Genomic DNA, 13,327 nt, shown 5'->3' on the forward strand with positions numbered 1-13,327 from the left:
TCATTGTTTGACTCGGTCTTCCGCGGTGACCCCATGCGACGGCCGAGACGATATCCACCGGCGTCGCAGAGCCCCCTGAGACCTGTGGACTCCACGGACCTGGGTGCATGGTCGGCACTGTCTGTCCAGCACCCTGCTGTGAGCCGTTGTTTCCATTTGTAAGGATTTCCGAGTCCCCGGGGAATTCCCACGGTGCCTTGGGGGGCCCGGCTCTTGAAGTCGGCGCGCGAGTCACATCGCTCGTCAGCCGGCTGGCGTCCACGAAATCAGGCAATCCATTCGGGCCGTGGTTGAAGTCTGGGTTCCAGGAATGGGAGTTGACCAGACGAACGAGTTTCCCTAGGACCGCAAATTCGAGTTTCAGTTTGATACTGTATATTGTCGCTTTGAGGGTTGTTTCTATTGCGTAATAACTGGCGTATGCAGTACCCAGTATCCCCAGATCCATGATGATGAAGATCAGGTTGATGCTGAGCAGCTGATACATGATCCTCCGGTTCCCATTTTCCGAGGATAGACGTAGGATTTTAATCGCTTCGATGATGTAAAGCGTTGAGAGAAGGAGTTCCTGCAGACAGAAGCCCGTCATCTGTATTTTCTCCATGACTGAATATGCCGCGATAAACCGGTGGCTCGCACTCAAGTTGGACCCAAAAGTCAAGACCGTCGTCGGGATGTGAAGAAGGACAACATTGGCGATGATGACGGCCAAAACCCGCCGCAGCACTTTCCGATCCCGCTGCACCAGGTGTAGGGCGAGAATAGAGCACGAACGACTGGCCAGTAACCATACACCACCAGCCGATCGTAATGAAGACCACCGAGAGCCAAACGGAGCCCATCAGCCCAAAGAATTTGATCAGGTACCCAACCGAATAGGGCAACACCCCGCAACGCCGGCAACGAGCAAGCTCCAAAAGTAGAGTCCGTGGTATCGCGTGAAAGTGACAAAGACGAGCACGCAAAGCTCAACCGCATTATACCACGCGATTCCGATAAACGTCGCAATGGCGACTTTTACCGCAAAACTGGTCCCTTCATACGGCCCAGTCAAGCCGTCGTACCCCATCCCCGCCGCCATGCCCGACCCCTTCCCGCAAAGGAAGGGATCGTGTTTCCTCTCAACGACGGATTAGCGAGACACGGTCGAATTTGCGCTAACCGGCACCGTCGGGGATGCCATCGACGGGAACGATCAAGGTCATATCGAAGAAGTTGCAAGAAAAAGATTATCCCCGCGTCAAGGGGGCCCGGGGCACGCGAAGACAGGCGGCGGCGGGGGGGAGGGCGAGCAGAGGTTTTTAAAAAGCTGACACCGGAGAGGCATGTGGAGTTGTGGGAAGCCTATTCGACGTGTGCCGGCAGCAGTGGCCCGTCAGAAACGGAGGATTTTGGCATCCAGTTGAAAAAGAATCGCGGTTGTGCAACTAATCAGCCCACATGGCGAAGTGGACCTGATATCCACCGTCGTCGGTCAAGATCGGGCTGGATACGTTGCGGCAAGGCGAACCGGCTGGCACCTGGCTCATCGCATATTCGAGATGTGGGCTCCGTGATTGCCCAGTAGCGGTGGCCGTCTTCATCGCGTCGACAATGTGCGGTGAAGCCATCGTGTGTGCTGGGTTGGGAATTGGTGCGGCATCGGGAACCAGAGCCTGGATGCCACCCGACGCGAGCGGCGAACCCGAGGCTGGTGAACAATTTTGAAGGATCAGTGATATCTTGGTTTGCTGCCGTGATTGTACTACCTGGTGTTTCGCGTGCAGAAAGAATGGCGGGTTTGTTCTGATTGCTACTACTTATGTTTTAAATCATGAATGTCACAATACCCCTGGAATCTACGACCAGGGTGCGAGGCAGATGCAGGTCATTTAAGCTTCATTTCATTTGAACTGCCCGATTGTGCTCGTCTCCTCTAACCGTCTTCAAAGACTCCTCGCTGCACAAAGATGTCGTGCAAGCCAGCACCAAGTGGGTGGCCGGGCGTATGAGGGTCTTCACTGGAAACCGAGTGCGTCAAAGGGAAAGGGGCAATCAAAAGGTGAGATGTCGATGAAGAATACCGACGAACCAAGATGCATCCCAAGCCTCAGACTGTTCCCGTAAGGAAAGCCTTTAGCAGGGCCTTCGCGTACAGGTCGCATGCTTCTATCGCCCGAGTTAGATTGTCACTTCAAGTAGTAGAGAGCGCACGACAACCCTCTTGCTCCTTGAGCCCCGTCCCCAAACTTCCGCAAACACCATCTTGTGGACCGCTGAGCCTGCGCGATTGTACCTGTCACAATGTATCCCAGCAGCGTGTTGTCAAAAAGGCCCCATCTCGTCAGGGCTGCCTTGAAACAAAACAAAATCCTCTTCCAAGCTCAGGGCCCTTCCAGTTTGCCCCCAGTCGCTTTCACCACCTTCTCCACCTCCTTTTTGCACTCTGGCATCGCACTAGCCATCTCCTTCGCCAGTACATCCCTGAAGCTCGCGAATGCCTCCATCTTCCCCTTCAAATCCTGATTAGACTTCTGCACCAGCTCGACAAACTCTCGCGTGTAAATGTCCGGGTTGCGCGCTGCGTCGACATAGTCTATTATCTCGGGAGGTAGCTGGATGCTCTGTAGGGGAGGATCAGGGGAGGAGAGCGCGGTCCGGGATGGTGCGGGTGGCACATACGAAGGATCGGGGGCGGAGTGGGCGGAGAGCGTCTGAAGAGAGATTGTTAGGGATTTCCTTTGTGGGTTTGGTCAGGTTAGCTGTCCACACTCGTGAAGCTCGTCTTGATCTATGAGATGGGTTGACGAACAGCTTTTTGACTAATTCCTGTTGGGTCTCGGGGCCCAAGTAGCCGTGGATGGCGGATTGGATCTCGAAGAAGTTCTGGATGACGTCCTTCAAGTCCTCTTGAGACAGAAGTCAGTTCGGCTGATGCTCTTCAGGTTGGTTCAGAAGTAGTCGCTCACCATCAACCTGGCTTAATGTCACCGGAGCCATGATCGCAAAGAGGAGATGCTTGACGTAGGCAATGTTGAGCGCTGAATGAGCTGCCTGGAGATATTCGTTAAAGGAGCTAGGCTTGGCATGATAAACTCAACTATCAACCAGATACAATGAAGATAATATACATTCAGTTCAGCCAGACCATTTGAAAAATTGCCCCTATTGAGTTATGATAATGGGTGCCAAACAGAACAGGCAAAAAATATCCGCTCAGAATGCTTATACGCGAAGACGAACGGCCACATACTGGAAGTGCCATGCCGTCAGGGCGTCGTCTATACCAAGAGATTCGACGGAGACTTCAAGTACAAGACAATATCCACAGAACAAAAAGTCCCAAATTCCTCGTCTGAAATAACCAGAGCTCGAGGAAACGCAAAGATGATTATATGCAGCGCGAGAATGTATACAGACGAAGCTTCCGCCAGAGCTCATCATCATCTATCAAAAAACACATATATAGATATCTCACAGTGTTGTTATTAACTATACTTCTTTCGTGCGCACCAAGGGGACTTTGGTTGTGGCAGCGGGTAGTTCTATTTCAGTCTCAACGAGTTCAAGCCCTGATAAACTTGGATACCGCCGGCTAAAGCTGATTTCCCAATCTTCTTTTGGATTAGAGGGTTTGCGATCCAATGACAGGCGACTCTCCGGGCTGGGGCCGGTTGGCATCTCAGCGTGGCTTCGTAAACTCTTTGGCTTTGGAGGTGCAGCCGGGCGGGGGCCATGACGGGCTGGGAAGGGCGACTGTGGCGACGAGGGCTGGTCAGTTGGGTGCTGAGGAAATCCGACGGGCCTATTTGTATCTTTTGAGGCGGGCCTCGAGCCATGATCCTGGTTTGGTGGAGGAATCGTCGGTTTTCGTGTGATCAAGGACGGAGGTCTCTCTAAAAGCGGTCGCTCAAACTGCTTTGCCTGCAAAGCAGCATCTGCATCAGTAAACCGACCATAGCCCGAAGCAGTTCTGACCGAGGGTTTGGAGGTGTCTTTGAAGAGAGACTGGACCTTATTCTGTATTGTTGATGACCTGGGCCCTTCGGCTGCCCCACCCAGGCCTCCTTTCTCGCTCACTCGCTGTCGATATTCCGCTGCAGCATCGGCCACTCGCTTTTCTTCTTCGGACAATCGGCGTCGTTCAAGCTCCCGGCGTGTCTCAGGTGACAAGTCCTCTTCATTAAATCCTCGACCATCATCACTCATATCGGCAACCTCCGATCCTATAATGGGACTAAGCTCGGCATTTCTGTCTTCCAGAGATGGGCTTTTAAGTTCCTGAGACGCATTGTTTTCAAATCGACGGAATGCATCCCCGAAACGACCAGCTAATAATGTCTTGGTCCCGGATAGAGATAACGATGATAAACTCGATCGCTTAATGTGTTTGGATCCCGAGCTGAGACGCTTTTCTTGTTTTCGACTCAGCTCTTCCTCCTCCTTCGCTCGTAAGTAGCCGACGTCAGATGAAATGTTACGGTCTGTTTCCGACCTTACCGGGCGCAACAGCTCAGAATCATCATTTGGTTCCCGTGGAGAGCCAGAATCATAAGAATTGGAGGAAGAACCATCCCGGTCTCGCAAATACTCAACTTTAGACCCGATATATGCACTAGAGGGCCGGGATTTCGCATTGGCGGATTTAGAACGAGTGGTCAACGACTCGTTGATATCAAGCGCGGATGGACGCGACCCTTCTAAGGATGGACGTGAGGACACTGGTGATCTGGGAAGGTCTTCTGATGATAGATTTTTTGAGGATCGCCGGCCCAATAACTCGCGCGATTTGTTCAATATATTGAGTCCATGGTCCCATGATTGGCGTTTAATATGCGACCCTTCTAGTAGCCTATTCGTGGGTCGAGAAGGAAGAGGTGTATGATCGGAAGGTCGTAGTGGTGGAGATGGGGATGTCATAGTACCGGTGGATACCATGGCTGGTTTTTGAGGAACAGGCTGATAGATTGGTGCTTGTTGAGATGGGCGAATGTTGGCTTGAGTCGTTTTCTCCTCGGTGAGCGGGCGCGGGGGTTTTGCAGGCTGTGCTGCCAGTGCGGGACTCCGGGAAGGAGGAACAGTAGCGGGCTTGACAAACGCATCGTCTGCAAGAGCATTGGTAATTCTTTTGGAAAGGTCTTCTGTCGGGGCGTTTTGGTCAGCAGCCACCGCGGGCTCGAAGTCGAATTTCCCGCTTTTCTCATGAATTAGGGTAAACTGGTCCAGTGTTGGGAACCTGCTGGACAGTTCGTCAGGATGCGTCGATTTGGCTCCACCATCAAGCGCAGCAAATGGGTCATGAGCCGCCGCGGCTCGGAGAGGGGAGGGGCTCGGTTTCGCTGAATGTTGAGCAGAAGTAGGTTTCGATGGCCGCCCTCTCCTCATCGGCGCAATCTCAGGTATTATCTGGGTTTCCTGCATGGGCGGGGAGAATACAGCACCAATTTTTGGTGTCTCGGCAGGCGTTGGGAGCTTTTGGTTGAGCCGCGCTTCGGACTGCGAACGTCCGGAATAAATCTATGATACATGAGAATGTATTGACTGCCGGTAAACAGAAATGTGTACTTACGTCTCGGACTGGGACTTCCTTTCCTCGCATATGACAAGCTTCACGCAGAACCTGGTAGATGTTGGGGCGGTTTTGAGGGTGTTCCTTCAACATGGAGGCTTCAGACAGATAGTTAGACCAGGCTATAACACAATAAGCGGTCGCAACCTACCTATCAACAGTTTTAACCGGTCGGAAAATTGCGGATATGCGGGGAACTTGAACCTGGCATTTAGAATTGCCATCTGCCCAACCTCTTCGAAGGGAGTGGTGTAGTAGCAAAGCTTGTATAGCAAAACGCCTAATGCCCAGATATCGCTCTTCTCGTCGATTGGGTGCTTTCGGTATACATCAATCATCTCAGGGCTTCGATACTGCAAAGTCGTGTGCCGCTGGACATCGTCTTCGATAAGGCGCCCCTCGGCAGCAGAGGTAGCGGGTGGGCGTGGCGGGGCGGCTGATCCAAAATCGCACAGCTTGTAGAAACACGACGAGCCGTTGAGAGAAATCAACACATTCTCCACCTTCAAATCTCTGTGTAAGAGGGGAGGCTTGAGGTAATGCATGCAAGCAACACCTTCCGCCACGTCTGTGAAGATCTTCAACACCTCGGTTTCCGTCAACCGATTCTGAAGCCTCGTGTTCATGAAGTCAATTAATCCACCCCCGGCGCAGAATTCCATGAGCAAAAACACCTCATATCCGCCTCCTTGTAGCTGTGAAGCGTGAGAGTCGATATAGGTAACGATATGCCTGTGCCCTTTTAGCTTCTTCATCGTCTCGACTTCTGTCCGCATATTCGCGAGTGCCGCTTTATCGGGAACAGCGACCCGCTTGAGCACGGCAGTTTCAGAGTCATCGACGGGTTGCGGGAGGCGGACGACATAGACGTGCGCAAAGCCTCCCTCAGAGAGGTACTTCTCTATGACGACACGGTGACTTCCAACCTGCACCTTTGTCCCTGGCATGAAAGTGCCGGCGGGCGCTGCAGCGGCGGAGGCCATCGGGGGGTAGGGTTTGTTTTAGCCAGTTTGTGTCTGAACTGATCAAGAAAATCGAGGGGATGATTCGTGCGGTCGTGGGCGAGTCGAAGAGCGTTGACGTTGGGAGACAGCATACATCCAGGTGCTCGGCTGGGAGGGATAGCTAGGACACGACGGCGGCCGTTGACGCGGGGTAGCTAAATCACAAAAGGCGCTGCATTGAGGATGATTATGAGGATCCAAAGTAGAACAGCCGTGTATCTGCCAAAAGGGATATCGGCGTGCTTGGGCAGTGACTTGCTCAGCCGTTGTCGAGGATGATGATGGCAGGGGAGCTGCTCAGCAGACGGCCAATACGGAGGCAACCTGACCGTCGAAAAATTACAGCCAATCAGGGGGCGCGAACCTAGCCTCCGGTACCGAAATACGGGACTTTTGCGGCGGTATCGCTGGTAACTTTGCGGTATAACAGGTCATGTGGGTATGTATGTAATGTTCCTGGTGAGAACATCAGACGATCGGAGGCGACGGCGAGATGAAATCATGGAGCAGCGGCGAGGTAGGTCTGGAGGGAGAGACGATGGAGATAAGGGACTCGTTTATATCTGTGCTGATTGTCGACACTACTCCGTGACGCTAGTTAATTCGCTGCCTGGCCTCCTGTCCCTGCCTGCCAACACGCTCAGACCATGCGTTTTGCAATAATAGCATGCGGACACATTTCGACGGTGCCCGGATGCCTACTAAAGAATGCAGGAGATGAAACAGAGCCCAACTGGCCGTTTCATGATTTTCTGACAGCTACTGTTCGCTGCTCAGGCCTGAACCTTGATCACACTACAGCGCGACAACACCCCTTTTATACCACTGCCCAAAAAACACATCCAAGCACTTGAACATCAATACCCGTAAGTAAATGTCATCTTTTCATCTCCCCGCCTCGCAAGGGCCGAGTCAATGTCCATACCAAGTAGTTTCACGCCAACCAGAAGCCTCACATACTTATCCCATAGCCCGCCCCCAACGACGACCAAGGGGGGTGCGCCTTCGCCCCAGTGCTGCTTTCCACCCAATCCCGAATCGTGTTCATCCGCCAGATCACCCTCCGACCAGCGGTGCAAATACTGTTTCCGTGCATCATTGATCATCCGAAGCATAATCCTCAGCCCGACAAACCCAATCAGACTCAAGAGCGTGGTGCCAAAAGTCATCAAGAAGGGCGTGCGAAAACTATCCTCCTGATACTTTGGGGCGAATATTTGAGCTGCAAATATCCCGGCTAAATTTCCATAGCCATTGATACCAAGGACAATGGCCCGTTTTCCTGGATCGGGGATGTTCCCGGCATACCACGCCACGGTGAGCGGGCTCGGTATGAAACAGCCGCTCAACAGTAAACACATACAAAGATACAATATCACAGACCCGATGGAGGTAGAGGGCGGTGAAAATAAGAGAGTCAGGGCGAGCCCGGCCATGATGACACAAAGGCTGGCAAAGATGGGAACAAAGCGTTTGCGTGATTTGTCGCTCCAATGCATAAAGATATAAAGCGTCACTGAAGCCAGGAGGAACGGAGGCACAGTGAGTATATTGGCGTGTAGTGGCGATGCCACTTTCGATGAAGATAGGACGATCGGTAGGAATATTGAAAACCCTGTACTCGGAATGGCAGAAGCGATATTGAGGAGGAGGATCGGGAGGACCATGGGCAAGAACAACACAACGGAAAGGATTTCTGACTTCGAAATCCCGGCATCAGCCGTGAAATTATTGCTATCACGTATATGCCAGTTCCCGCGAAGAGTCCGGTCGTCTTCGAGCAATCGACGCGATTGTTCCCCTTCTTGCCCCGACAGACTATCTGTCACCCTAGTCATACCAGAGCCATGGCAAGAGGCTATTTCGCGATCAGCATTGACGCGGGCTTCAGCGCATTTCCGTTCTTCCCGAGATAGAAACCACGCGGTACCTCCACTTTTCGGCAGCCATAGAAAGCCAATCAAGGCGGTCACAATCGTCAAGGACCCTTCAACTGCAAACAAAACTTGCCATGGCTTCCAAGAGTCATCGGATTCGAGCTGCACCGTCGATGGCGCTCTGCCACTTGGAAACCGAGAAAATACGACAAATGCGATGAAACCACCCAGTGCGCCGGCCACGCCGTATGAGCCGTAGAATAGCCCCAGCCGCCGGCCAAACTCATATCTGGTATAGAAGAGAGATAGGTATGACACAGCCGTGGGATAGAAGCCCGCTAGGAAACGTCCACCAGATCAGCATGGGACTATAAGCTGTGACGGAAGCGCTCCCAGCTTCAGCTAATGCAAGATTTCTTGGGGCGAAAATCATCGTGCGCGATGTAAATCTCAGAGAAACCTCACCTTCCAACGACCCGAGAACCACGCGAAGCAAGATCAACTGCCACCGCTTGCTCACCCAGATATGGAGCAACGTACAGATACCCCACAGGGTCATCACACTCGGCACCCAGATACTCATACCAAATTTCCGCCCGGCAGCGGCACCCACCGGCTGTAGCGCAACGAAAAACACAAAGAACCACGCCACCGCATCGTTTAAATCTTCCTTTTGCAAGCCAGCATCCCGGGTGAAATTAGCGGTTTCGGCATTTCCGATATTGGACCGGTCGAGGGAGTTTACCAGGAAAAGGAGTGATAGAAACGGCAAGAGGATACGGTCTATTTTCCGGACAGTACTGCGCGTGAGCCCATCGTGCAGTGTCCCTGTCATCGTGCTCTTCGACCCGCAGTCCACCCAAGGGGCATGAGATCCGAAACAACGCCCGCCGCAAACATCGGCAATTCGGGCAGGACGAGCGGCGATTAGGTAAGCAGATATATGGGAGACGCTAGCCAAATATAGCCTAGTGCCATCTTGTGAACCTGGCCCACTTAATTTAAGGTTGGCCAATAAGCGGGTACCTCGCGGGCCGGCCCAAAACAGAAATACCAAAACAAACAATCACTGCATCTGAACAACTTCAACAATTGGACTTTATGATTGCTGAGACAAATATCAGACTGCCATCCCGGAAGAAACGCAGTAAATGCTGTGGCAGCTGTTATAATCCGCCGTCTCCCAGCTTTGGACTTTGTATGGTACGACTGGCTTCAAGCTAACTTGGGTATTCTGTTGACGAATGCTGCAGCCCAACATTCCTCCTCGTTTGAAGTGCTGGCTTATGGGATAAAATAAAACAATAACAGTCGATCTATGCCTGTAGATATTCCATCTTTTGTCATTATTATTGCTCGCTTCGATTGCTGCCTCTTGAGAATCCCCTGTGTTTGCAAAGTTGGTCGAAATCTGTCAGGTTTTTTTTTATTTTAACTCATCATTGGATCGCGGCAACGGCCCGCCCACCTTCAGAGGAGATTCGTCCCTCTGATCCGATTGGAGGTGCGCAGCCGTTGGCTTTTCTTCCAGGCTGTCACGCAACGTCCCGTCCAACAGTCAACATTCTGGTCGGAATTTTGTCACCTTCGACGCATTTGTTGATCTTTGCTGGTGTCTTAATCCTTGACCAACTGACGTTTGCCTGCTGTCTTGGACCCAGTAAAGACTCGAGAACCCTTGGATCTTTCCTCGATTCGGCTTAATTCCTGTGCCACTCTTCCAAAACACACATTCAAATCCGCTGAAGATCGCTTTCGATTCGCTCACCACCACTGCATTGGCCTTGCTCGCATCTCTTGCTATCACCCCGCGGTTTGTTTTGGATTCCCTCATCCCGCGACACTGACCTGGCGTGGAGCGCAATCTCGTCTGCCCTCTACCACTGCTGAATCGCCTTGACTTGGGCTCGTCTCTTTCCAATCAACCTTTTTCGGGATTCTTCTTCTCGCACTTGCTGTCTTTTCTCAACGAGTGTCACTCCAACTGCCAGAAACGATCGCGTTGCCACATGTTTGCATAACCATGAAGAAGCGTCCCTCAAATCGCACAGATCGAACGGTACACAACCTTTTGTCTTAACCATTGTGTAGTGCGGTAGGAAGACCGCTTCCTTGCCGAAAAGTCTGGATTTCTCTGCAACATGGACGGTCCACCTCCACCACCACCCCCTCATGGGGCAAACCCGAGAACGACTGCAGACGGGGCAGCAGAAGACGGACAATATCGAAAAGCATCGGATTTACCTGACGGGCCATACGATATCTTCATCATCCCTCCTCATTCTTCGGGCTCTGGATTCCTCTACCTCCCGTCGCTGCAATGCCACAGGAATAGTTTCTTGGCCGGAGTTGCCGCCACCCTGTTAGGCGTGGTTCTATATGTTAATGTCTTGCCTGTATTGAAGAATTGGTTTGCGACTGTTGTTCAAAGTGGAGGCATGGGTGTCTTCATGCTTGTGATCGGCGTGGGAGTGATTTGCTGGACTGTCGGCAGAACCCAAACTGAAGGCAGCTCCCCGAAACCTCGAAATCGCGAAAGGCCTACCTCACCGAACGGGGGCCGTGGTCCACGAGGTCCTCCTCCCCGCCCGCCGCCGGCTAGTGGTCCGCCTCCAAGCGGTGGTCCAAATCCGTCCGCGGGAGGATATCAGAATTTTGGCGGCCAGTATCCTGGTGCCGGATTTGGTGGACCTCCTCCGAACGCTGGTCCTCAGTATCCTGGCGGGCAATATCCTGGGGGCCAATTCCCTGGCGGCCATCAATATTATGCCGGCGCGCAGTATCCAGGAGCAAACGCTGCTCCACCTCCACGGCCTCCTCCACCACGATCATCAGCACCACCTCCACCACCACCACCTCCTCCTCCCCCTCAACCAGAACCTCCGAGAGATAACCCCAAGCCTCAACGAGCACCCTCCCCTGCCCCGCCTCCTCCTAAGCCCGCGCCAAAGCCCGCACCCGAACCGGAAGCCAAACCTGAACCTGAGCCAGAGCCAGAGCCAGCACCGGAACCTAAGCCCAAACCTCAGCCTAGAGCTGAGCCGAAACCTCAACCAGAGGTTAGGCCAGAACCCGCATCAAAACCTGAGTCGAAGCCGGAGCCTAAGCCCGACCACAAACCCGAACCCGAACCCAGGCCCGAGCAAAAGCCCCAGCCGCCGCCAGAGCCAAAGCCGGAGCCAAAACAAGATACTCCCGCCCCTCCCCAGCCATCCAATACTGAGGCAAAACCTGCACAAGATAGGCAAAAGTCTGACTGGGAAAGAGCCAGGGAAGAAATGAGGCGAAAGGAAGAGATCCGCAGGAAGATGGAGGAGTTCCGAAAGAAACGAGCAGAGGACGAGAGACGTAAACAAGAGGAACAAGAGAGAATTGCGCGTGAAGAGCAACAACAGCGAGACAAGGAGGCAAGAGAGAAAAACTTTCGTGAATGGAAGGAAAAACGAGCAAAGGAACGCGCCGAGAAGGAGGCTGCTGAGAAGGAAGCGGCCGAAAAAGCGGCAAAGGAGAAAGCCAGACAAGAAGCGGCTGCGAGATTTGCTGCTGCGAGAGAGGCGGCTGCTGCAAAGCGCGCTGCTGAGAAAGCCGCCGCCGAGAAGCTTGCCGCAGAAAAGGAGGCCCAGCAAGCGGCAAAGGCGGCTGCTGCAGAGAAGGAGGCAGCTGCAAGAGCAGCGTCGCGGCCTCAGTCCGTTCAAACGCCAAAAGCAGAGCCCAAAGCGCCTTCGACACCGAGAGCACCGCATGCGAGTGCAAAGACCACCACGGATGACGATGCCTATTCGTTTCGCCCGTACGACCGCCCCCGACCCGGCGTCAATAAGCAGTCGTCTGCATCATCAGTGTTCTCAGAATCAACGTATGCGTCACAGACAACCGCAAGGACAACACCGCCGCCATCACGGAGAGGTCCGTATAGTACCAAGAACCCTGATAAGGTTGTTATCCACGGCGTATACTCATTCAACAACGCGTTTATGAGAACGCCAATAGCGCAGCTGGTATCAGGACAAGGCGTGGTCACAGATGGCTTGATCCTGCGCATCACGACCGAAGGCATGTTTGTCGACGACGACGTGAGAGGCGTCGCGCAGCGGGAATGGGACATCAAGGCATGGACGATGAAACTGGTAGAGGTATGGTGCCCCTTGCTTGGTGCAATTCCACCGCCACCCGCCCGCCCAAATGGCTCCAAGTTCAGTCCTTTCCGCCTCGGCACGTCGCACGCGTCCAAGAGTCCCAGCAGCGGGGATTCAGACGCGTATCTCGCAGCCTTGCTCAAGGCCTGCAAGAACCAGTGCCGGTTGGAAGCCAGTGGTGATGGTGGTGGTGCACGCTCTAGTGGGCACAGTGTTGACGCAAAACTCGTCGAGGAACAGACAGCCCAAGCGCCGCGAGGCCTCCACGTTGTCCGAGCCAGTCTGCGCGACCAGGAAGGCAAGCGATATGTGTTTGTTGTGCCGGAGACTGAAGCCTGGAAAGTCGCCGTTGGGCTTCAGCGACTGCGCAAAGGAAGCCAGGCCCGCGCGCTGGGAATATGCGGCTTACCGTTGAATGAGACACACTCGATCATCTCCAACTTGGGGTATTAGCAGAGCGGGCAGATGGCGATGAAGATGATGACAAGAGTGAGTTTTGTTTCTTGTCTGAAGAAGATGGTGAGCAGCTGAGTTCCCCGTTGCCCCCGGCGATGCAAGCAAGAATATCGTGAGAAGCAGGCGCTGCACCTCCTGTTCCCTCATCTTCACTTTTCACGCATGTCCTCTTCCTACACGGGTTTTGTGAGTTGGCGTCTAGTTTGGATCATTAGCGATGGAGTTCAGAGTGAGATGCACTGGAAGAGAGTCTCCTTGTTTGATACTTGAATATTCCCATCAGAAAAGAGTCATGTATGATATATT

The 13,327-nt window shown here is 53.2% G+C and overlaps 5 protein-coding genes across 5 annotated transcripts; 1 reads left to right on the top strand and 4 right to left on the bottom strand.

The window, feature by feature from the left end:
* Positions 1–1,427: 1,427 nt before the first annotated feature.
* UREG_02049 (uncharacterized protein) lies at positions 1,428–1,610 on the bottom strand (the record flags this gene model as incomplete). Its single annotated transcript, XM_002542487.1, has 1 exon — positions 1,428–1,610. One exon carries the CDS (start codon positions 1,608–1,610, stop codon positions 1,428–1,430), a length of 183 nt encoding a protein of 60 aa, XP_002542533.1.
* A 753-nt stretch (positions 1,611–2,363) lies between these two features.
* Positions 2,364–2,979, bottom strand: UREG_02050 (uncharacterized protein; the record flags this gene model as incomplete). Its single annotated transcript, XM_002542488.1, has 3 exons — positions 2,364–2,718; positions 2,792–2,888; positions 2,949–2,979. The coding sequence occupies 3 exons, from the start codon at positions 2,977–2,979 to the stop codon at positions 2,364–2,366; spliced, it is 483 nt and encodes a 160-aa protein (XP_002542534.1).
* Positions 2,980–3,661: 682 nt separating this feature from the next.
* UREG_02051 (actin-regulating kinase 1) lies at positions 3,662–6,531 on the bottom strand (the record flags this gene model as incomplete). The annotated part of the gene is made up of 4 exons (XM_002542489.1): positions 3,662–3,735; positions 3,936–5,496; positions 5,549–5,646; positions 5,700–6,531. The coding sequence occupies 4 exons, from the start codon at positions 6,529–6,531 to the stop codon at positions 3,662–3,664; spliced, it is 2,565 nt and encodes an 854-aa protein (XP_002542535.1).
* An 878-nt stretch (positions 6,532–7,409) lies between these two features.
* On the bottom strand, positions 7,410–9,264 carry UREG_02052 (uncharacterized protein; the record flags this gene model as incomplete). The annotated part of the gene is made up of 2 exons (XM_002542490.1): positions 7,410–8,767; positions 8,895–9,264. 2 exons carry the CDS (start codon positions 9,262–9,264, stop codon positions 7,410–7,412), a joined length of 1,728 nt encoding a protein of 575 aa, XP_002542536.1.
* A 1,306-nt stretch (positions 9,265–10,570) lies between these two features.
* UREG_02053 (uncharacterized protein) lies at positions 10,571–13,018 on the top strand (the record flags this gene model as incomplete). Its single annotated transcript, XM_002542491.1, has 1 exon — positions 10,571–13,018. The coding sequence occupies one exon, from the start codon at positions 10,571–10,573 to the stop codon at positions 13,016–13,018; it is 2,448 nt and encodes an 815-aa protein (XP_002542537.1).
* Between the last annotated feature and the right edge of the window lie 309 nt (positions 13,019–13,327).

The sequence above is a fragment of the Uncinocarpus reesii genome, genomic scaffold (genome assembly GCF_000003515.1).
Source record: "Uncinocarpus reesii 1704 scaffold_1 genomic scaffold, whole genome shotgun sequence".
NCBI lineage: Eukaryota > Fungi > Ascomycota > Eurotiomycetes > Onygenales > Onygenaceae > Uncinocarpus > Uncinocarpus reesii.